The 22,158-nt window shown below is 39.7% G+C and overlaps 1 protein-coding gene across 2 annotated transcripts in view; it reads left to right on the top strand.

Moving 5' to 3' along the window:
• Nucleotides 1-22,158, top strand: part of nfatc3a (nuclear factor of activated T cells 3a) — a 182,441-nt gene that overhangs the window by 33,999 nt on the left and 126,284 nt on the right. For both annotated transcript variants that reach the window (XM_073069947.1, XM_073069949.1), the window contains exon 3: nucleotides 4,813-4,975. In XM_073069947.1, the coding sequence (XP_072926048.1) occupies nucleotides 4,813-4,975 (163 nt within the window). The remainder of the gene's footprint in view (nucleotides 1-4,812; nucleotides 4,976-22,158) is intronic.

The following is a 22,158-nucleotide window of genomic DNA, read 5'->3' as shown; positions in this document are numbered from 1 at the left end:
AAAAGTAGCGTAAAAGGAGTAACTAGAAACAGTAACGTAACATGAATTGCAGAGTCCAACAAAGAGTCCTTTGCAGAATGAGGAAGACTCCTGCTCCTTCCTCTGGCAGCAGTGAGCAAGAGGGAGGGAGAGACTGGTCAAATACAGGCATACAGCGCAGAGTACCCACTCACCTCCTGCTCTTGTCCTCATCAGTTTTAATCTTGCTTGATGCTTTAATCATTGAGGAGTAATGGACCCAATCATGGGTTTGTGCTCCATTGAGGCAAATACAATAGAAGCATTCAAAAGGCTCTTAGATAAGCACATTTATGTACAGTATATGGACTTTGTATAGCCAGAAGGAATTAGTTTAGTTAGGTATTTGACTACCAATTTAGTTAGGTTGGCACAACACTGTGGGCTGAAGCACATGTTCCTGTGCTGTACTGTTCTAAGTTCTCAGCTGAGGAAAGAATTTAATAACTTTAACAAGCAATAGAAATTAAGCAGTGCATTTACTTGATCAACTCTATAAAAAGGTTCAAGGTTATTATTGTGTTTCTTAGAGCAAATTCAATTTGTAAATAAGGTAATTTATCAATTTCATGGAATTGCATGATAAATAAATGCTCTTTATTGTAGATCCCCTTGCAGTCCAGGTTATCTGCAAAGAAAATAATGCTTTGTGTAAGTCTCAAGCATGTTCTGGTAGTACTTTGTTCTGAATAAAATCAGGAGTTAGGTAATAGTAAGTTGACGGTATTACCATCTGAAGCATCCAGATCTAAACAGTTCATCTGTTTTTTTTCTGATGAGAATGCAATCAATTTCTTATTTTCTCTAAGCAGATTAGACACAAGTCTTTAATGACTATGAATGCTGTCAAGTCATGCTGGCAGAATGTTTCAAAAGGAAGATGTCGCATGGTCTTCACCACCCCTCACCCCCCTGGAAGTTTTTATGTTTTATTGTTTTACAACATTGAATCACAGTGGATTTAATTTGGCTGTTTTGACACTGATCAACAGAAAAAGACTTTCATGTCAAAGTGAAAATAGATCTCTACAAAGTGATCTAATTTAATTACAAATATAAAACACAAAATAATTGCATAAACATTCACCCCTTCAAGTCAATAGTTGCACCTTTGGCAGCAATTATAGCCTTGAATCTGTGCAGATAGGTCTCTATCAGCTTTGCACCATCTCGCCACTGCAGTTTTTCCCCATTTTTCTTTACAAAACTGCTCAAGCTCTGTCAAGTTGCATGAGGGTTGTGAGTGAACAGCCCTTTTCAAGTCCAGCCACAAATTCTCAATTGGATTGAGGTCTGGACTTAGTACATTATCTTTGTTGTTTTTAAGCCATTCCTGTGTGACTTTGGCTTTATGCTTGGGGCCATTGTCTTGCTGGAAAACAAATCTTCTCCCAAGTCACAGTTCTCTTGTGGACTGCATCAGGTTTTCCTCCAGGATTTCGCTGTATTCATATGTCCACGGATGCTGCCCGACCTGCTGAGTTCCTCCAGCTTGTTGTGTGTGCCGCTTTTCCCTGTATTTTGCTGCATTCATTTTACCGTCTACCTCCACAAGCCTTCCAGGGGCTGCTGCAGTGAAGCATCCCCACGGCATAATGCTGCCACCACCATGCTTCATGAGAGGATGGTCTATTTTTGACGCTGTGCGCTGTTTGACTTATACCAAACATAGCCTAATGGCCTAAAAGCTCAATTTTGGTTTCATCAGACCATAGAACCTTCTTCCATCTGAATTCAGTTTCTCACATGCCTTCTGGCAAACTCTAGCTGAGATTTCATGCGTGTGTGTGTGTGTGTTTTTTTCAACAGTGGCTTCTTTTTTGCCACTCTCCCATAAAACTGTGACTAGTAAAGCACCTGGACAACAGTTGTTGTATGCACATTTCTCCCATCTGTCACTGAAACTTCTAACTCCTCCAGAGTTGTCATCAGTCTCTTGGTGGCCTCCCTCACTAGTCCCTTCTTGCACGGTGACTCAGTTTTTGAGGATGGCCTGCTCTAAGCAGATTTACAGCTGTGCCATATTCTTTCTGTTTCTTGATGATTGATTTAACTGTTCTCAGAGACTTGGAAATTTTCTTGTACTGTATCCATTTCCTGACTTGTGCTTTTCAATCACCTTTTCGTGGAGTTGCGTGGCATCTTTTGTCTTTGGTGTAGTTTTTGCCAGGATACTGACTCACCAGCAGTTAGACCTTCCAGATACAGGTGCACCTTTACTACAATCAGTTGAAACACCTTGAATCCACGTCTCCATTTAACTAATTAATGTGACTTCTAAAACCAATTGACTGCACCGGTGATGATTTGGTATGTCATATTAAAGGGGTGAATACTTGTGCAATCAATTATTTTGCAGTTTTATATTTATAATTAATTTAGATCACTTTGTTGTGATCTGTTTTCCCTTTGTCGCAAGAGTTTTTCTATTGATAAGTGTAAAAAAAAAGCCAAATTAAATCAACTGTGATTCAGTGTTGTAAAACAAGAAAACATGAGAACTTCCGGGGCAACACGAGTGAATCTGCAGATGCTGGAAATAAATAAAAACACAAAATGCTGGCAGAACTCAGCAGGCCAGACAGCATCTATGGGAGGAGGTAGTGACGACGTTTCGGCCCGAAACGTCGTCACTACCTCCTCCCATAGATGCTGTCTGGCCTGCTGAGTTCTGCCAGCATTTTGTGTTTTTAAGAACTTCCGGGGAGATTAGGGGGTGAATACTTTTTATAGGCGCTGTATATTAAAGGAACAAGATACTTTTGAATTATTTTATGAATTAAACATACAGTGAATATCTTTCGAGGAGGATATTCTAGTTAAATGATAAACTGATTAATAAGATTTGACTGCCCTCTGAATTATATGTAGCTTTTTAGAGAAATCTCACAAAAAATGGCAGTTTTGAATTCTACCCCCAGATTACGTAATTTTGATTTAAATTCAATTTCACAGAGTTGCATGATAAATAAATTTAATGAAGAAGTTTACCTTGTTTACACTTTTAGTTAGCCTATAGTCCTATGCAGCTTATGACCATTCAATAGTGCACTGTGGTGTCTTGGATGCTATTGAAATACATAGTGGGATGATGTTTGAAGCTGTTGCTTTTATGGCCAGTCTGCACACCCATTTGGATGCATAAGAATTCTAGACCTCTGTAAGAAGATATAACCATATCAGCCACATAAAGCATGCCAGAGGCTAAGTATTCCTTTGTGATTGACTTGCCTTCTGGCCTCTTAAAACCACTGAACTGTACTTCTTTTTCCATCCATGGTGCATCAGAGCTGTATACAATGTGTACTGTATTTAGAATGTGCATAGCTCATGCTATTTGTGTTTTATTCAATAAAGTACTTTTCAGACTGTGACTTTTATGAGCAATATGAGATCCACAGACTCATGAGAGCTCCATCTATTTTAGAGTCCACACCAAGCTGTTCACAATCCTAACTTGTTGCACGATCCCATTTCTTCACAGCTGAGTTAACCTTAGTAAAATGGGAGGTGCATCTTCACCAGGACTTCTGGTATTCAGGATCTTAGGACCAACTTAAAACATTTGTGGGTTAGCATTTAATGACCACACACTATAAAACAATTAAAGCAAACAAACCAAATAGCTTCCAGATAGATTTTTTAAAAAGACATGCAGGTTTCTGTTTCCATCACTGAGTCAATACTGTGCATATGCACAAACACAGAAATTACCTTTAACCTTTAAACTCACAATTTCTTTTTAAGTTACTATGCACCTGCTTGAGCTTAAATCTATGTAAAATTATGAGTTTTCATTTATGCACTCTCTTCTGTAATTTCAGGGCAGACTTTGTACTTACTGAATCCAAGTGATAGTTATCCAAGTCATAGGTTGGAGAGAAAAAATGTATTTAAGAAAGGTGTTAAGAGAGGTCAAGTAGAAAGAGACCCTAATGCTTTTAATGATGGCAATGTAGACACCTTGGCTGCAAAGTCATTAAAGTTGGTACTCTTTATGGGTGCAGAAAGGTGAGGAAGCTGTTCATATCAGATGATAAGTGCTCTAGACCAGCCAATGATGATGATCTTTTATTCTTCAGAGACAATTCAATCTCTCTCTGAGCTCATTTGTGCATGGTTCTGATCATATCTTCGTAGAATGAAAATTGAACTTGAACCAATACAATGGCATTTCATACCTGTGGTCTCACTGTTTACATTTTATTCTGAAGTATTTTGGACATAACATTACTATTATAATTTAGTTAGCCTTATTAACGAACCACTACCATTGATAGTCTCTTAGGGAAAATCCATGTTTTTAACCAATTTCACCCCACAGGATGCATTGTATCATGGCTAGTCATACACTACCAGAGAGTAGTGGAAGAATGCTGACCCACGAAGTGTTGCAAATTCAGCTGGAAGGAGAAAATCGGCTTTGGTTGTTAACAAAAATATTATTGAAGTAAACTTGTTCTTAATGGCAAGGTTATGAGAAACATACGCACCAAAATGGCCCTTTCAGCTTGTCTTGCCAATCCCTACTGTGACACCGGTCAATCCTGTTTGCTTACATTTGGGCTTGTGTATATCTTTGCCTTTTCTATCTAACAGCTGCTTTTTAAATGTTGTAATTCAGTATCTGCATTCAGTACTTACTCTGGCACTTCATTCCAAGTATTCACCACCCTATGTGGAAAATTCTTATCTCTTAGATTTTACTTAAAATATCTTTTTGATGGTAATGTTGAAATAAATGCAATAATATTTTGCAGGGTACTTAAAGCATATGTATATTTTGACTTCCAGTACATCATCGTTGCCTTCCTTAGATTGGCCTTTGCCAAGTCAGTATATGCAGTATGATCTAAAGATTGAAATGCAGCCGAAGACCCATCACAGGGCTCACTATGAGACAGAAGGGAGTCGAGGAGCAGTGAAGGCATCTTCTGGAGGACACCCGGTTGTTAAGGTACTACTTTTATTTTGTGGATTGCTGAGAAAGTTAGTTGTTTGTTTTACCCTTTTGTGTTTAATTGAATATCAACTTTTGCTTTTATAAATTAGAAATGTTGTCTATTTATTGGTATTTATGTATTGTGTCAATATACTGAAGGAAGGATATCTTGTACACAGTTCTTGAAAAATTATGTTATAGGCTTTTCTCATAAGGGATTTCTTACTGGGAGATTTCTGTTAACTTGCTTCAGTGAGGTGGTTCTGTAAAATATAGTATTGAGTTTTTATTTCACTAGTGCTTCAGTTAACCTTACCTCAGATTCTTTTTGTTTGTCAAATAAGTGTTTCTTAAAGTTTTATGTATGAAGAGAAAGCAGAACCAAATTGTTTTGTTTTTACCTCTTACCATTCTGTAAAAGGATATCATTTATCATTGGTGTTTGATGTCACAAACTTCCAAGTCAACTATCGCTTGTAATGCATTGAAAACAAAGCAGCAAGAACAATTGTTTGTTACTATGGTTTCAATGTGTTAAAGTTTCATATTCTCTTACCTGTTAGCAGATGTCATTACTCTTATATTATTGGTTAATTTTTTGTGAAACATTGCATGGAAGAAAAAGCAGAGTATAATGGGTTGAAATGGTTCAAAGTTTAGAAGTAATGGTCCATATATGTGCAAAGATCCTAATGTAATCTGTATTCCATTACCGTGTGTTGATCTGCGATCTTTAAAATTTTTCCTCCTTAAGTTCTTTGCATTGAAGTTACAGTATATATTATTTGCTACGGTTAAATAATTCTTTTAAATATGATCTGTGCTTGTGTTTTGCTTCTGATATTTGCTTGATTTTGCTCAACTTTTAAAAAGACGGCAGTTTTATCGATTACATGTAGGAATCTTGCAAGGAAAGGAAACAAATGTATTCAGCAAATTGGGCCGCTACTTATTTGGGGCAGCTCTTAAAGATCAAAAACTAGTTTAGAAAATAGACAGGATTCTCTTCATTTATTTGGGACAATATACTGCTTAATTGGGGCAGGAAGCTGTTGCCAAACAGCTTCTAACTAGTGTCATTCATGTGCACTTGTGTGGTCATTAGACACTACACTGCTTAGAGCTAACAGTTTTTAAATAACATCAGTTGCATGTCTTAGTGTTTTTTTTAAAAGTGACTTTTGTCTCTGATAGTTGGCGAGAAATGTGTAATAGGACAATTCAGAACTGTTTTGCTCCCTGCGGTTTCAAGTATTCAGGTTTAGAGATGTCAGAAATGGCTGGGACTGAAAATGAAAATATTTCACAACTTTATCAATTAAGGGCTATGAAGAATTTGAAGGTATCAGCAATTATCTTGAATATTATAACAAAAATGAAGATTTGGAGGATCCAATTGTCAATTGCATTTTTTTTAAGGCAGCCCATTATCTGCACAAGGTGTCTGAAAGGGTTTTGTTCATTGCATACACTGAATGAATTCTTCTGTCGATAACTATTAAGAGCTAATACACAGTTTTATAGTACTGTAGTAATATTGGTAGTATTTTAATTTATTCTGTATTTCATTTAAGCACATAATTTGTGATTTATCTTTTCATGCCTTTTTAACTCTTTCCATGAATCTGGCTAATTGGGGGCACCCGCTTTAGTTGGGCCAAAATGTATTGTTAACGTTGTATTCTAGTTAACTGGACTCTGTATTTGAATGTGGCTGTATCATTTCGACTGTATTATAGATTAAAATGTGCCTTTTCTTTCTGATCTGGATTCTGGTGTTGCATGATGCAACACAATGTAGGCGTAACAATGTATAGATTATTTGATGGGTGTTGGGGGGTGGTTGAGGTGGGAAGAAAGAAGAGAAATGAGAGAGTGCTGTTTTTCTGAGATAAAGTATCATTGTTTTCATCCTCTTTGTTTTTAGGCTGGTTCTTTTTGGTCAGCATTGTGATGAAAAGAATCACTTGTATTGTCCATTCTTCAGGTCAAATAGAAGCATTTATTACATTTTCTTTTACACTTGCCAGTAAGTGAAGGTGGTCCATGCACTCATGCAGATTGTCAGGAATATGGTAATTTTATACATAATCAAAGATCTGGAACAGCACCTTTCAACTTCACCTTATTTAATGACATTCTTAGCAGCACAGAACCAATCAGGTTGAGGTGAGTTTGGGATTAGTTGTTACTGATGTGCTGGTATATCAGCTGGAGATGGAAAGAACAAACAGAAAACAGCAGAAGAGAACCAGGAGAAATGTAGCCATGGTTGCCATCACTACCACCACTACCACATATACATGTCCCACCTGCAATAGAGCTTGTGGGTCCAGGATAGGACTGTATAGTCATCAAGGATCTCACAGTTAAAGGATTGGATGTTGTCATTGGATTTTGATGGTCAGCCAAAGAAGATGATCACCCTAGCTCACTAGGACTCGAATGTCCTGTACTGTGGGAATGGAATGTCCTGTCTTCCATGATTAACTGTTGTACCAACAATGGACTGGATACTTTCTCACTCTTTTCAGAGATGCTGGTGGTCTTGTTGACAAGTGCAGGAACTCTGTAAAACTGCATAATAATTAGTCACTGGATTTGATCCATTGCACTACTTAGTTGAGTTTCACTGGCCATCTGATTGTCCCTGGATCCATTGTGTTTAGGAGCAAATTTACATTGTCCTTCCTATCAGTAATGTATTATCTCACTTGTTTTTCTGGCTGATTCTCAAAGCCTAACTGATAATTAAGTTAAGAATATTTGCCATCACAGTCTTCACTGAGGCAATTAACCCTTTTATTTTTGCTTTTCCCCCCATGTTAGGCTGGGTAAGGGATGACTACCACTTCATTCTGTTCTAGAGTGATTGATGAGGCTCAAAGTATATTTATTATTAAAGTACATATTGTTACTATATACTACCTTGAGATTAATTTATTTGCAGGCATTTGCAGGAAAGAAATGCAGTATAATTTTACAAAGAACTGTAGCCACATTTTCCTTTTAATTTTGAGTTACATAAATCAAGGTACTGTCACACATTCCCTCTCCCCATCCTTCTTTCTCATCTTTCCCTCTCCTCGCTCTGTTTGTCTCGCTTGTCACATCGTCCTTATCTTCTTGTTACATTTTTTAAAATGATGTGCTTTTAATTCAATACATAAATAAAATGTTTCTCCACAAAATCCTTTGTGAAAAATTAATCAAAATCACAAAGCTGAGCATTCACAGTATGAATTTTATTACCAAGCTGAAACACACTGAGTAAGTGCATCCAGCTGCAGCTTCTGAAAATCTGCGTTAAGGGGTTGGAGCTGGAACTGAATGAGCTCTGCATCATTTGGGAGGCTGAAGGGTGATAGGTCATACATAACAGGCAGTTACTTCCAAGGTGCAGGACACAGGAAACAAGGTGACAGTCAAGAAGGGGAAAGGGATTAAGGAGACAGTGCAGAGTACTCCTGTGGTTATCCCCCTCAACAGCAGGCATATCACCTTGGATATTGTGGGGCGGGGGGGGGGGGGGTTTGACAGCAGAGGAAAGTCACAGTAGTCAGATCTCTGGCACTGAGTCTGACTTTGTTTCTAAGAAGGGGTGGAGAAGAGGCAGGCTGTGGTATTAGGGGATTCGTTAGGGGAATGGAAAGGATATTCTGTGTGCGAGAGCGAGATTCCAGGGTGAAATGTTTTCTCCTGAGTGCCAGGGTCTGGGGACATCTTGGATCGATTCCTCAGCATTCTCAGGTGGGAGGGTGAATAGCCAAACATCGTGGTCCATGTAGGTATCATTGACATTAGTAGGGCAAGTGACAAAGTTCTGCGTAGGAAGTTAGGTGCTAAGTTAAAGGGCAAGACCTCCAGGGTTGCGATCTTATAAGGTTTTAGGATCATTGGGTTCTCTTCCAGGGACCTGTACAGAAAGGACGGCTTGTGCCTGAACTGGAGGGGGACGAATATCCTAGCAGGAAGGTTTGTTAATGCTGCACAGTTGGGTTTATGTTAGAGTTGCAGGGGGATGGGAAACAGAATACTGGAACAGTGGGAAAGGTTGTGGAGGCAGATGTTGGTAAGACCTCAGGCAAAGTTAGGAATCAAAAGGTTGAGCTTAGTGCAACTTGTATTCTGAGCTGCTTGTATTTCAATGCAAGAAGTATTGTCGGAAAGGCAATGAGCACAGGGCATAAATCAACACCTGGGAATTAGACATTGATAGATAGATAGATAGATACTTTATTCATCCCCATGGGGAAATTCAACTTTTTTTTTTCCAATGTCCCATACACTTGTTGTAGCAAAACTAATTACATACAATACTTAACTCAGTAAAAAAATATGATATGCATCTAAATCACTATCTCAAAAAGCATTAATAATAGCTTTTAAAAAGTTCTTAAGTCCTGGCGGTTGAATTGTAAAGCCTAATGGCATTGGGGAGTATTGACCTCTTCATCCTGTCTGAGGAGCATTGCATCGATAGTAACCTGTCGCTGAAACTGCTTCTCTGTCTCTGGATGGTGCTATGTAGAGGATGTTCAGAGTTATCCATAATTGACCGTAGCCTACTCAGCGCCCTTCGCTCAGCTACCGATGTTAAACTCTCCAGTACTTTGCCCACGACAGAGCCCGCCTTCCTTACCAGCTTATTAAGACGTGAGGCGTCCCTCTTCTTAATGCTTCCTCCCCAACACGCCACCACAAAGAAGAGGGCGCTCTCCACAACTGACCTATAGAACATCTTCAGCATCTCACTACAGACATTGAATGACGCCAACCTTCTAAGGAAGTACAGTCGACTCTGTGCCTTCCTGCACAAGGCATCTGTGTTGGCAGTCCAGTCTAGCTTCTCGTCTAACTGTACTCCCAGATACTTGTAGGTCTTAACCTGCTCCACACATTCTCCATTAATGATCACTGGCTCCATATGAGGCCTAGATCTCCTAAAGTCCACCACCATCTCCTTGGTCTTGGTGATATTGAGACGCAGGTAGTTTGAGTTGCACCATATCACAAAGTCCTGTATCAGTTTCCTATACTCCTCCTCCTGTCCATTCCTGACACACCCCACTATGGCCGTGTCATCAGCGAACTTCTGCACATGGCAGGACTCCGAGTTATATTGGAAGTCTGATGTGTACAGGGTGAACAGGACCGGAGAGAGTATGGTTCCCTGCGGCGCTCCTGTGCTGCTGACCACCGTGTCAGACCTACAGTCTCCCAACCGCACATACTGAGGTCTATCTGTCAAGTAGTCCACTATCCAATCCACCATGTGAGAGTCTACTCCCATCTCCGTTAGTTTGTGCCTTAAGATCTTGGGCTGGATGGTGTTAAAGGCACTAGAGAAGTCAAGGAATGTAATCCTCACAGCACAACTGACCCCATCTAGGTGAGAGAGTGATTTGTGCAGCAAATACGTGATAGCATCCTCCACTCCCACCTTCTCCTTATACGCAAACTGAAGAGGATCCTGGGCGTGCCTGGTTTGTGGCCTCAGATTCTGTATTATCAGCCGCTCCATGTAGCCATTGTAGCCATTCGTGAAACCTGGTTGCAGGAGGGGGTGGACTGGCAACTCAATATTATGAGTTTCAAATGTGTCAGAGTGCGAGGGAATAAAGGATGAGGGTTGGCGTTAATAGTTGGGGGGGGGGGAATGTTCTGCAGAGGCATTATGGGTAGAACGGAGAAGTAAAGTTATACCACATTAATGGGGCTATATTACATACCACATCATCAGGATTTAGAGGAACAAATTTCTAGAGAGATTGCAAACTATTGCAAGAAACGAAGGGTTGTTATAGCAGGTGATTTTAACTTTACACATATTGACTGGGAATCCCATTCTGTAAAAGGACTAGATAGGGTAGAATTTGTCAAATGTGTTCAGGAAAGTTTCCTTCTTCAATACGTAGAAGTTCCAAAGAGAGATCCTGCAATGCTGATCTGCTGTCAGGGAATGAGACAGGACAGGTGCAGAAGTTTGTGTAGGGGAACACTGCATATAGTGACCACAATGCCATTAGTGTCAAAGTAAATATGCTAAAAGATCAGTCTGGTCCATGGGTTGAGATTCTAAATTGGAGAAGGGCCAATCTTGATGGTATCAGAAATGATCTAGCAAGTGTGGATTGGGACAGGTTGTTTTCTGACAGTGATGCACTTGGTAAGTGGGAGGTCTTCAAAAGCAAATTTTTGAGAGTACAAGGCTTGTATGTGCTTGTCAAAATAAAAGGTAAAGGTAATAAGTGTAGGGAACCTTGGTTTTCAAGAGATACTGAGGCCCTGATTAAGAGAAAACGGAACAGGTAGGAACGAGTGAGGTGTTCATGGAGTCTAAGAAATGCAAGAGAACAAAAGAAATCAGGAGGACTAAAAGAAGCATGAGGTTGCTGTCGCAGGCAAGGTGAAGGAGAGTCTAAGGGATTCTACAGATACGTTAACAAAAGGACTGACTGGCTGCATCAGTCTGGTTTTAGGGGGTGGGGCTACTGCACAAGATTGAAATAAATTGCAGAGACTTGTAAAATTAGTCAGCTCCATCATGAGTAGTTTCCAAGAAATCTTCAAGGAGCAGTGCCTTGGGAAGGCAGCATCTATCATTAAGGATCCCACCACCCAGGACATGCCCTCTTCACACTGTTACGGTGGAGAAGGAGGTTCAGAAGCCTGAAGGTGCACACTCAGCGATTCAGGAACGGCTTCTTCCCCTCTCCCATCTGATTTCTAAATGGACATTGAACTCGTGAACACTACCTCACTACTTTTTTTAATTTCTGTTCTTTGCACTACTTATTTTAACTTAAATTTTTGATAGACATAAACTAAATGTAGCCCAGTTGTTTTTGTTCTCTATATTTATTATCATGTATTTCATTGTACTGCTCCTGTAAAGTTAACAAATTTCACCACATATGCCAGTGATATTAAACCTAATTTTGATTGCAGGGGACACAGTTGGTCCTCTGGAAGACCAGAAAAGTAATCCATGTGTGGAACTAAAACAGATGATAGAGGTCTTAAATTAACTTTCTGCATCTGTATTTACTAAGGTGTTGGACAGAGTGTCAATAGAAGTGAAGCAAAGCACATCAACTTCATGGAGCCTGTACAGATTAAAGAGGGGGAAGCGTTAGCTGTCCTGAGGCAAATCAGAGTGGATAAATCCGCAGAGCTTTGCAAGGAGTGCCCTTGGACCCTGTGGGAGGTGTGCAGAAATTACTGGGGCTCTAGCAGAAATACTTAAATCATCCTTTAGTGACAGGGGAGGTGCCAGAGGATTGGAGGATTGCCTGTGTTGTTTTGCTGTTTATAAAAGGCTTTAAACATAAACCAGGAGGTTATAGACCGGTGAGTCTGATAGCAGTTGCGGGAAAGTTGTTGGAAATTATTTTAAGGGATAGATATCGACTTATTAAGGATAGTCAGCATGGCTTTGTGCATGGTAGGTCAAGTCTAGCCAATCTTAGAGGTTTTTTGAGGAAGTTACTAGGAAAATGGTTGAAGGCAAGGCAGTGGATGTTGTCTGCATGGACTTCAGCAAGGCATTTGACAAGGTCCAGCATGGAAGATGGGTCAAGAACGGTCAGTTGCTTGGCTTTCAAGATGAGGTAGTAAATTGGATTAGACTGGTGGTGTGCTGCAGTGATTGGTGCTGGTTCCTTTGTTTGTCATCTATATCAATGATATTGATGATAATGTGGTTGACTGGATCAGCAAATTTGCAGATGACGCCATGATTGGCGGTGTAGCAGACAGAGGAATGCTGTCATGGTTTGCAGACAGATCTGGACCAGCTGGAAAAATGGGCTGAAAAATTGCAGATGGAGTTTAATGCAGACAAATGTGAGGTGTTGTACTTCGGTAGGACCAGCCATAGAATGTCTTACACATTGAGTGATCGGGCACTGAGGAGTGTGGTAGAACAAAGGGATCTGAAAATACAAGTCCATAATTTGTTGAAAGTAGCCTCACAGGTAGATAGGGTCATTTATTAAAAAAAAGCTTTTGGCATATTGGCTTTCATAAATCAAAATATTGAGTACAAGAGATGGGATGTTATGTTGTAGTTGTATAAGATGTTGGTGAGTATTTGATTTGGAGTATTGTTTGCAGTTTTGGTCACCTACCTACAGGAAAGATGTAAACAAGGCTGAAAGAATGCAGAGATGTTGCTGGACTTAGAGGACCTGAGGTAGAAGGAAAGATTGAATAGGTTCGGACTATATTACTTCTTAGAACATAAGGAGGAGATTTGATAGAGGTATACAAAATTATGAGGGGTATAGATTGGGTAAATGTAAGCAGGCTTTTTGTCACTGCTGAGTAGGACAACAACCGGAGATCATGGGTTAAAGATAAAAGGTGAAAGGTTTAAGGGGAACATGAAGGGATACTCACTCAGAGGATCATGAGCTACCAGCACAAGTGGTGTATGCAAGCTCGATTTCAACATTGAATCAAAGTTTGGATAGGTACATGGATGGTAGGAGTATGGAGGGTTATGGTCCTGTTGCAGGTTGATGGGAGTAGCCAGTTTAATGGTTTTGGCATGCACTATATGGGCCAAAAGGCCTGTTTTTGTGTTGTTCTTCTCTGACTGTTAAGATATTTTCCCAGATTTTAGCTATAGCATTATTACCACCCTATCTTGACCTCAATTTTGTTACACATGAAATTTTCTTTTTGTCTTTTCAATAAGAGTAATATTTATTGGTCATCCATTTAACAAAACCATCTACAAAATATAATAATGACAAATGTTGAGCTTGCCACTTCATTCTCAGAATTATCTCCCTTTGAAAATTTTGTAAGAGCATTTGAGTTGGTATACATACTTATGTATGTAAGGCAGGTAGATCAAGCACAAAGTTAAATGTAGATGTGAAAAACTTGCTGCTGATGTAGAGACCATTTGACCTACTGTGCTGTCTTGGATGAAAATGGACTTTGTTAAATTCGACTCCCAGCTCTGGTCCAAAATTGTCCATTTTTTTAACGTATTCATTTTATTGTTTTAGTACTCACTTGCTAGACCCAGCTATTTTAAACCTATCTTTCGTCAGCAGGCTAAAGAAATTTTGCATGTCCCTGTTGTTCCTTAACAGTTTTATTGATGTCCAGTAGAAAGCATCTGATCTGGATGCGTCATGTTTTGGAATGGCAGCTACTGCCCTTGAAGGCAAGAAACTCAGAGTGGTAGACATAGCTCAGCACACCACTGTCTTACACTTTTCACTGCCTTGGTAAAGCAGCCAGCATAATCAAAGATCTCACCCATCCTAGACATTATCCCTTCTCCCCTCACCCATTGGTCCGCTTAAAATAACATGTCCTTGTCCGTAAAGAGTTTGTAATGAGTTATTTAGAAGGTATTGTAAAGTTGTAGAAGAAGGTCTTGTGATAAGAATTTGTGGAACATTTTGACCTCAACATTAAGTGGTACGTGTGGTGTAAATCTGATATTGTTTATCAACCAGGTAACACTATCCTTACTGTCAAGTATGGTGGAGGTAGCACCATGCTATGGGAACACTTTTCAACAGCAGGGACTGGAAATCTGGTCAGCATTGAAGGAAGTGAATGCTGCAAAATACAAAGTGGTCCTGGATAAAAGTGGCCTTTGCCAGAAAGCTTAATCTGAGGAGGAAGTTCTCGTTCAGCAGGGCAATGACCCAAAGCACGTTGCCAGGGCAACCATGACGGGGCTTGAAATGAAGAAAATTGATGTCCTTGAGTGGCCCAGTCTGACCTAACCTGATCAGACACCTCAGGCAAGACCTCAACATTGCTGTCCTCTGCCACTCCTCAACTAACCTGGCACAGCTTGAGCAACTTTGCAAGGAGGAATGGGCAAATCTTGCCATCACGTAGTGCAAAGCTCTTAGAGACTCATCTAAAAACACTTGGCTGTAATAACTGCAAGAGGTGGTTCAACTAAAGTACTGAGCAAAAGGGGATGAATACTTTGAACTTCTGACATTTTGTATTTTTAGTTCATGCTTTACAATTTTCTGTTTTTGAGTTCTACTGCGAGGAGAAAAAGGAGCATGTGATTCATAAATAAAAAAACAGAAGGGCCTGCTGTCGTGTTCAATATGATCAGCTGCACATTCCTGTACTATCCATGTGCCCTGTGATTCCTTCATGGCTAAATTAATATTTTAATTGTGTATTTCTATTGGCTCTTGATATTTTAATAGTTAAATGTTTATTATATATTGTTTCTGTTTATATGACCAAGAATTCATGGTAAAATTGCAAATCAAACTGCTACAATCAGTCTCACAACAAAAAAAAGACCTCAACCAATTGGTGTTGGATCCTATCCTCTGTATGAGCATTCAGTGACGTCAGTGTTCCCATGCCTGGTTGGAGTTCTGAATGATTAAACTGGAATGAAACATTTCATTTATTAAGCAGAGGCTTGTTTTCTTTGCAGTGGGGGAGGGGTGATATACACCATGAGGTGTACAGATATGGTGAACAGGAAGAAACTTTGCATAACAAAGGTTCTAAAACCAGCGAGCAATGGCTTATGTTGAGTGAGGCGGTCAGAGGGGATCTAAGTATAATTTTTTTTTCTGCTCAGGGTATTTGTAATCTGGAATGCACTACCTGTGAAGTTTGTGGTAGCAGGTACTTGAAATTTTGTAATAAATATCAGAAATGCTAAGGTATAAAAGGTTCTGCACTAGATGTTGGTAAATGGATTATAATGGATAGGTCTTTGATAATGGATAGTCTTATAACTTTAAAAGCCTGCCAATAAAAAATATTACCAATATGGGTGTAGGCTGAAAGCTATTTATTGTCCTGGCATTTGGAATTTTTAAATATGATCATAATCCTTCATGAAACTGTTTCAGACCATTCATTGTAACATGATTGAAACTACTTTATGCATTCAGAATTTCAAGTTCCTATGATTGCGAAATATAAATTCAAATCTTAAAAGAAATTAATCATTTAATTGTTCCTTTTAAATATTTAAACATTGTTGCCCAAGAGCACATCAGTCATAAGGCCATTTTAGGTGGGCAAACTCAAGGCAGACTGAATTCTCAGAGTATAATATAAATAAATCTCCATATTTAAATCAGTAACTCCTTACTTAATGCAGAAGTTCTCACATGGGTTATAATAAATAGGTCCAGTAGCCCTTGACTGCTTTCATTATGAATAGAATTGATGTACTGATTGATATATGTTCATTTTAAGTAGAGAACTATATCAGTGACTTGAGGGTCATACATTTTCAGTAACACTAATTTTCCTGGTATTTAAAAAGTTCCATATATATTAACCGAGCAAGATGAGAGTGTAGTTTAGTTATCATAAAATGTATTTGGTTTTAATATTTTCCAAGTAAGTATCAACTACAGCAGAAGCACTTAAGAATGAATGGCAGTGAGAAAGTGAAGTACAGTGTGCGTTTGTGTTATGGCAGTTTTGGTAATGAAAACTCACTCTTACAGAATTCACAAATTACTACCAAAATATTGAGATGTTGAATAAATATTCACACTTGCAGAAATGTTAGAAAAATTAGAAAAATAACTAAACAAAAAAAAAGTTGTTTCTTTTGCGTGTTTGTTTAGTTTGTGTAGTGGGAAATTGCAATAGGGTCACTGTTCTTGGAATGTAACCTCTCCATAATGTGAGAGAATAATATATTACATTATTATTGGAAAAATGTTTTGTGCTTTTAAGTGGAGAAGACTAAGAAAGATAGTGAGAAAAAATTGAAATAGTTCACTCCAAAAAAAAAATGACATTTTGAAACTATTTTCTTGCTTACGTCCTACGGAAAAGGATCTTGGCGATTGTAGGGATGACGCAGTGACTGAAAAGCTTGAGCATGTAGATATTAAGGAAGTGGATGTGCTAGAGCTTTTGGAAAGCATCAAGTTGGATAAGTCACTGGGACCAGATGGGATGTACCCCAGGCTACTGTGGGAGGCGAGGGAGGAGATTGTTGAGTCTCTGGCAATGATCTTTGCATCATTAATGAGGACGGGGGAGGTTCCGGAGGATTGAAGAAAGGGAGTAGGGATAGCCCAGGAAATTATAGACCAGTGAGTCTTACTTTAGTGGTTGGTTAAGTTGATGGAGAAGATACTGAGAGGCAGGATTTATGAACATTTGGAGAGGCATGATATGATTAGGAATAGGCAGCATGGCTTTGTCAAAGGCAGTTTTTGTCTTAAGAGCCTGATTGAATTTTTTGAGGATGTGACTAAACATATTGATGAAGGTAGAGCCGTAGATGTATATGGATTTTAGCGAGGCATTTGATAAGGTACCCCATGCAAGGCTTATTGAGAAAGTAAAGAGGCATGGAATCCAAGGGGACATTGCTTTGTGGATCCAGAACTGGCTTGCCCACAGACAGCAAAGAGTGGTTGTAGACAGGTCATATTCTGCATGGAGGCCAGTGACCAGTGATGTGTCTCAGGGATCTGTTCTGGGACCCCTACTCTTCGTGATTTTTATAATTGACCTGGATGAAGAACTGGAGAGATGGGTTAGTAAATTTGCTGATGACACAAAGGTTGGGGTGTTGTGGATAGTGTGGAGGGCTGTCAGAGGTTACAGCGAGACATTGATAGGATGCAAACCTTGCCGAGAAGTGGCAGATGGAATTCAACCTAGATAAGTGTGCAGTGGTTCATTTTGGCAGGTCAAATATGATGGCAGAATATAACATTAATGGTGAGACTCTTGGCAGTATGGAGGATCAGAGGGATCTTGGGGTCCCGAGTCCTTAGGACACTCAAAGCTGCTGTGCAGGTTGACTCTGTGGTTAAGAAGGCATACTGTGCATTGGCTTTCATCAATTGTGGGATTGAATTTAAGAGCTGAGAGGTAATGTTGCAGCTATATAGGACCCTGGTCAGACTTTGACTGTGGTCAGAATTGAGTACTGTGCTCAATTCTGGTTGCCTCACTATAGGAAGGACATGGAAACCATAGAAAAGGTGCAGAAGAGATTTACAAGGATGTTGCCTGGTTTGCGGAGCATGCCTTATGAGGATAGGTTGAGTGAACTCAGCCTTTTCTCCTTGGTACAATGGAGAGGTGACCTGATAGAGGTGTACAAGATAATAGATAGATAGATACTTTATTCATCCCCATGGGGAAATTCAACTTTTTTCCAATGTCCCATACACTTGTTGTAGCAAAACTAATTACATACAATACTTAACTCAGTAAAAAATATGATATGCATCTAAATCACTATCTCAAAAAGCATTAATAATAGCTTTTAAAAAGTTCTTAAGTCCTGGCGGTTGAATTGTAAAGCCTAATGGCATTGGGGAGTATTGACCTCTTCATCCTGTCTGAGGAGCATTGCATCGATAGTAACCTGTCGCTGAAACTGCTTCTCTGTCTCTGGATGGTGGTGATGAGAGGCATTGATCGTGTGGATAGTCAGAGGCTTTTCCCCAGGGCTGAACTAGCTAGTACAAGAGAGCATAGTTTTAAGGTGCTTGGAAGTAGGTACAGAGGACGTCGGGACAAGTTTCTTATGCAGAGCGTGATGAGTGTGTGAAGTGGGCTGCCGGTGGTGGAGGTGGAAACGATGGTGTCTTTTAAGAGATTCATGGATAGCTATATGGAGCTTAGAAAAATAGAGGGCTATTGTTAAAGCCTAGGTGGTTCTAAGGTAGGGACATGTTCGGCACAGCTTTGTGGGCCGAAGGGCCTGTATTGTGCTGTGGGTTTTCTATATTTCTATAGAAGATGACAGTGACCAAAGGTGCAATTTGTTAAATTTTACAGGACTCTTTAGTTCTATTTAGTAAATGTCAAGGGAATTTGTTTTCCAAGGACTGATATTAATTTAAAATTGAACTTTGGACTTCTAGTATTTATTTGTATCTGCTGAAATGCATGACGTTTAAGTACAGTTTGTTGCTTATGAATTGTAAAGCCAAGGGTATTTAATATTCAATGTCAAGTGTTTGGTACAGAAACCCGGATATCTACCGATATTTTTGTGTCGCATTTGATATGCACCTTTTGATTTGGAAAATATTCCTTATGAACTTCTGATTCTGATAAGCATTTCTGGAAAGCTGCTGACTTTATGATTCAATAGAATGCTACCCAGAGAATTTTGAAACCTGTTCGTTTAACTTCAATTCCAATTTGAAAATAAATATTGATATTTGCTGGTATGCTTTTCTATAGAAATTCACCATTGAAGTGTTTGAGAATAATTGTGTTGTTGGTGAATTTGCATATAAACAGTTGGTTTCTTGGTGAGATAATGCTTACAAAAGTTTGCCATACTCTTACCCAGCTTGTGCCATTGTTTTTGTCAAAATCTTTTGAGCCGAATGTCCCATATGGATGAGGTGCTTTCTGCTGAGAGGAAAGGGGAATTTAATGTAAGATACTTATGAGCCTCTGTGGCAGTCTACTTGAATGGCATTGGCCTAGAAATCCTAAATGTAAGCATTAATGTTGTCTAGGGAGAATGTAACTGAAATAGAAAGCAGGGCAGCTGTTTAAATCACATGATTACCAGAAGTCGAAATTATTTAAATATTGAGTGTTGGTGCCCTAAGTATGCTCAGCAATTAAATCTAAATGCTGGAATACCAAATAAATCAATTGCTCATTTGTTGTCATCTGAACCTGTGGAGTTATGGATATTTCTGTTCAGATCATTTTATTTTAATTTTGCCATGTAAACAATTAGTGTGTATTGCTTCCTGCTGTGCTGACAGCTGTTTGCTAGTTAAGACAGATTCTACAGGTGTGCATTTGCCAAAATTCTGTGTTTCGCTCCTTCAGACTACTCTCTTTGGATCATTTTATTGCTGTTATTTTGAGATCTCTGGAAAATATCCAAACACAATTCCCCTTCACCCCACCACGTGTGGCTGTTTACAACTGTTTGCCTTTCCTTTCATGTTTATTCCCAAGTTACCTCTGCAGGTAGGAATACTATTTTTACCTCAGCAGACTAAATGAATTCCCCCTCCCCTGACACTGATGCCAAATATAACTACAGTAAAATATATCTAGGCCTTGTAAAGTGTCTGTAATGGAAGTGTCAGTAGTGTTATATATTTTAGGTACTTGAAATAAGTGTTAACCAATTAAGCAGCTCTTTTTAAAAGAACACTTCTGTAAATTGTGAATATATTTGCACTGTTTAATTTTCATGGGTTTTCAAGATTCAGTTACATTTATTATCAAAGAATGTATGAATTATACAACCTTGACATTTTGACAGTATTTTGAGTCAGAGTGCACAATTTCTCCATTACCTTTATATAAAGATCAAATATTGATCAATTAGTAATTATCATTTAATCTCCAGTATTGAGAGAATGGCACAGAAAACTGAATGAAGTATGATTTTACCCATTTGAGAGAAAGAATATTGTTATCATGCTCCATGTAAAAACTAAGATTCAGTTGGAAGTAATGCAATAAATTTAGGTCTAAAGCAACACACAAAATGCTCGAGGAACTCATCAGGTCAGGCAGCATCTATGGGAATGAATAGATGGTCGATGTTTTAAGCTGAGACCCTTCTTGAGGGCTGAGAAGGAAGGGGGAAGAAGCTAGAATAAAAAGATGGAGGGAGAGGAAAGAGGCTAGCTGGAAGATGATAGGTTGAAGCCAGGTGGGTGGAAAGGTCAAGGGCTGGAGAAGAAGGAATCTGATAGGAGAGGGGAGTGGGGACCTGGGACAATTAATAGGCAGGTGAGAAGAAGCAAAGGGTCAGAAGTAAAGGGTCAGAGAGGGGAGTAAAGGAAGACTTTGTTTACCAGAAGGAGAAATTGATACATGCCATCAGGTTGGAGAGTACCCAGGCGGAACATAAGGTGTTGCTCCTCCACTCTGAAGGTGGCCTCATAGCATAATAGGAGGCCATGGACTGACACATTGGAATGGGAATCAGAATTAAAATGTTTGGCAAAAGGGAAGTCCTGTTTGTGAATGATGTGGAGGTGCTTTAATAGACGATAGACAGTAGGTGCAGGAGTAGGCCATTCGGTCCTTCTAGCCAGCACCGCCATTCACTGTGATCATGGCTGATCATACACAATCAGTACCCTGTTCCTGCCCTCTCCCCATATCCCTTGACCCCGCTATCTATAAGAGCTCTATCTAACTCTCTCTTGAATGCATCCAGAGACTTGGCCTCCACTGCCTTCTGGGGCAGAGCATTCCATATATCCACCACTCTCTGGGTGGAAAATTTTTTCCGCATCTCTGTTCTAAATGGCCTACCCCTTATTCTTAAACTGTGGCCTCTAGTTCTGGACTCACCCATCAGCGGGAACATGCTTCCTGCCTCCAGCATGTCCAATCCCTTAATAATCTTATATGTTTCAATCAGATCCCCTCTCATCCTTCTAAATTCCAGTGTATACAAGCCCAGTCACTCCAATCTTTCAACATATGACAGTCCCGCCATTCCGGGAATTAACCTTGTGAACCTATGCTGCACTCCCTCAATAGCAAGAATATCCTTCCTCAAATTTGGAGACCAAAACTGCACACAATACTCCAGGTGGGGTCTCACCAGGGCCCTGTACAGCTGCAGAAGGACCTCTTTACTCCTATACTCAATTCCTCTTGTTATAAAGGCCAGCATGCCATTAGCTTTCTTCACTGCCTGCTGTACCTGCATGCTTGCTTTCATTGACTGATGTACAAGAACACCGAGATCTTGTTGTACTTCCCCTTTTCCTAACTTGACTCTATTTAGATAGTAATCTGCCTTCCTGTTCTTGCCACCAAAGTGGATAACCTCACATTTATCCACATTAAACTGCATCTGCCATACATTTGCCCACTCACCCAACCTGTCCGAGTCACCCTGCATTCTCATAACATCCTCCTGACATTTCACACTGCCACCCAGCTTTGTGTCATCGGCAAATTTGCTAATGTTACTTTTAATCCCTTCATCTAAATCATTAATGTATATCGTAAACAGCTGCGGTCCCAGCACAGAACCCTGCGGTACCCCACTGGTCACAGCCTGCCATTCCGAAAGGGACCTGTTAATCGCTACTCTTTGTTTCCTGTCAGCCAGCCAATTTTCAATCCATGTCAGTACTCTGCCCCCAATACCATGTGCCCTAATTTTGCCCACTAATCTCCTATGTGGGACTTCATCAAAAGCTTTCTGGAAGTCCAGGACACTACATCCACTGGCTCTC

The sequence above is a fragment of the Hemitrygon akajei genome, chromosome 17 (assembly GCF_048418815.1).
Source record: "Hemitrygon akajei chromosome 17, sHemAka1.3, whole genome shotgun sequence".
NCBI lineage: Eukaryota > Metazoa > Chordata > Chondrichthyes > Myliobatiformes > Dasyatidae > Hemitrygon > Hemitrygon akajei.
This window is presented reverse-complemented; position numbering and strand designations above follow the sequence as displayed.